The 1001-nt window shown below is 55.2% G+C and overlaps 1 protein-coding gene across 1 annotated transcript; it reads right to left on the bottom strand.

The window, feature by feature from the left end:
- Nucleotides 1-628: 628 nt before the first annotated feature.
- CABS01_17282 (uncharacterized protein) lies at nucleotides 629-886 on the bottom strand (the record flags this gene model as incomplete). Its single annotated transcript, XM_060550607.1, has 1 exon — nucleotides 629-886. One exon carries the CDS (start codon nucleotides 884-886, stop codon nucleotides 629-631), a length of 258 nt encoding a protein of 85 aa, XP_060393047.1.
- Between the last annotated feature and the right edge of the window lie 115 nt (nucleotides 887-1001).

The following is a 1001-nucleotide window of genomic DNA, read 5'->3' as shown; positions in this document are numbered from 1 at the left end:
TCCCTAAGTTTGATGCGCGCGCTGTCTGGACGGCAAGTTGGACAGCAAAGCAAAACAAGTCAAAGTAACAGGTTAAGACGTTCGGAGACTGAAGTGAGATAAGCCGAGATTTTTGAGATGTGGCACAAGGCCGGGCAAGAAGCAGAAGTTCCTCTAGGACCTCACGTGTGGCTGCATGCGGTGCCGTGTTGCCCGAAGTTGCACCGTTCCTGGAGCCCCCCAAAAAATAAGCCCGACTATCAAGATTGGTTAATCTCGTAAGACAAAGGCCGAGATTCTGCAGACGCGTGGATACCGCTTCAGAACGGACGTCGTGTATGTCTACACACTCCGTTGGAGCCAGATTGCGATGTGGCCTGCCTCCGTTGCCAAACAATCCGAGCTCATCTTTGAAGCGACAATCTGGTCCGGCATGCCCAGCCGTGGGGTTGAATCCGGGACGATGTGAATCCTCACGCTAGTGAAACCGACACTTTGATCCACTCTTCTTGCACTTCCAACCAACACTGCTATTCAAACGCAGCAAGCAAACGCAGCCAGCATGACAAAGATCAGAAGCTGGGAGGGTAGACAACATCGACCACGGCCCGCTTCCCACATCATCGCCCGCTTTGCGTGTCTGGACGAATCAACTACATCGTACATCAACCTGCTCCCGCAAACGACTCCGGACCCTCACAATCGACAGACAGTCCGTCTGGGCCATCACTTCTCGCAGCTCGGGCTGGCCAAGAAATGCCAACACCGTATCGGCAGCCGCGATGGCTTCCCTCGGCGTTATGCAGTGTGTAAGCTCCTGGTCGCAGGTCTTGGGTGAAGTGCCTCGGGGCCTCCCACGTCGTTCCCTTTGTGTCCACTCCGGGGATGCCTCATGCTCCGGCCCCATCGTCACTTCCGCTCGTACAGGCCTATCCTCAACTCCCGTCTCCTAATTGTGTTTCTTGCCTTGCTGTCTCTTGGACCGTTTCTTCAGAGACGCCTGCTCGAACAGCGAGCGGATC

Source organism: Colletotrichum abscissum (assembly GCF_030869225.1).
Source record: "Colletotrichum abscissum strain IMI 504890 chromosome Unknown Scaffold_560.1, whole genome shotgun sequence".
NCBI lineage: Eukaryota > Fungi > Ascomycota > Sordariomycetes > Glomerellales > Glomerellaceae > Colletotrichum > Colletotrichum abscissum.
Note: the sequence above shows the minus strand (reverse complement) of the source record. Positions and strands in the feature narration are given on the sequence as shown.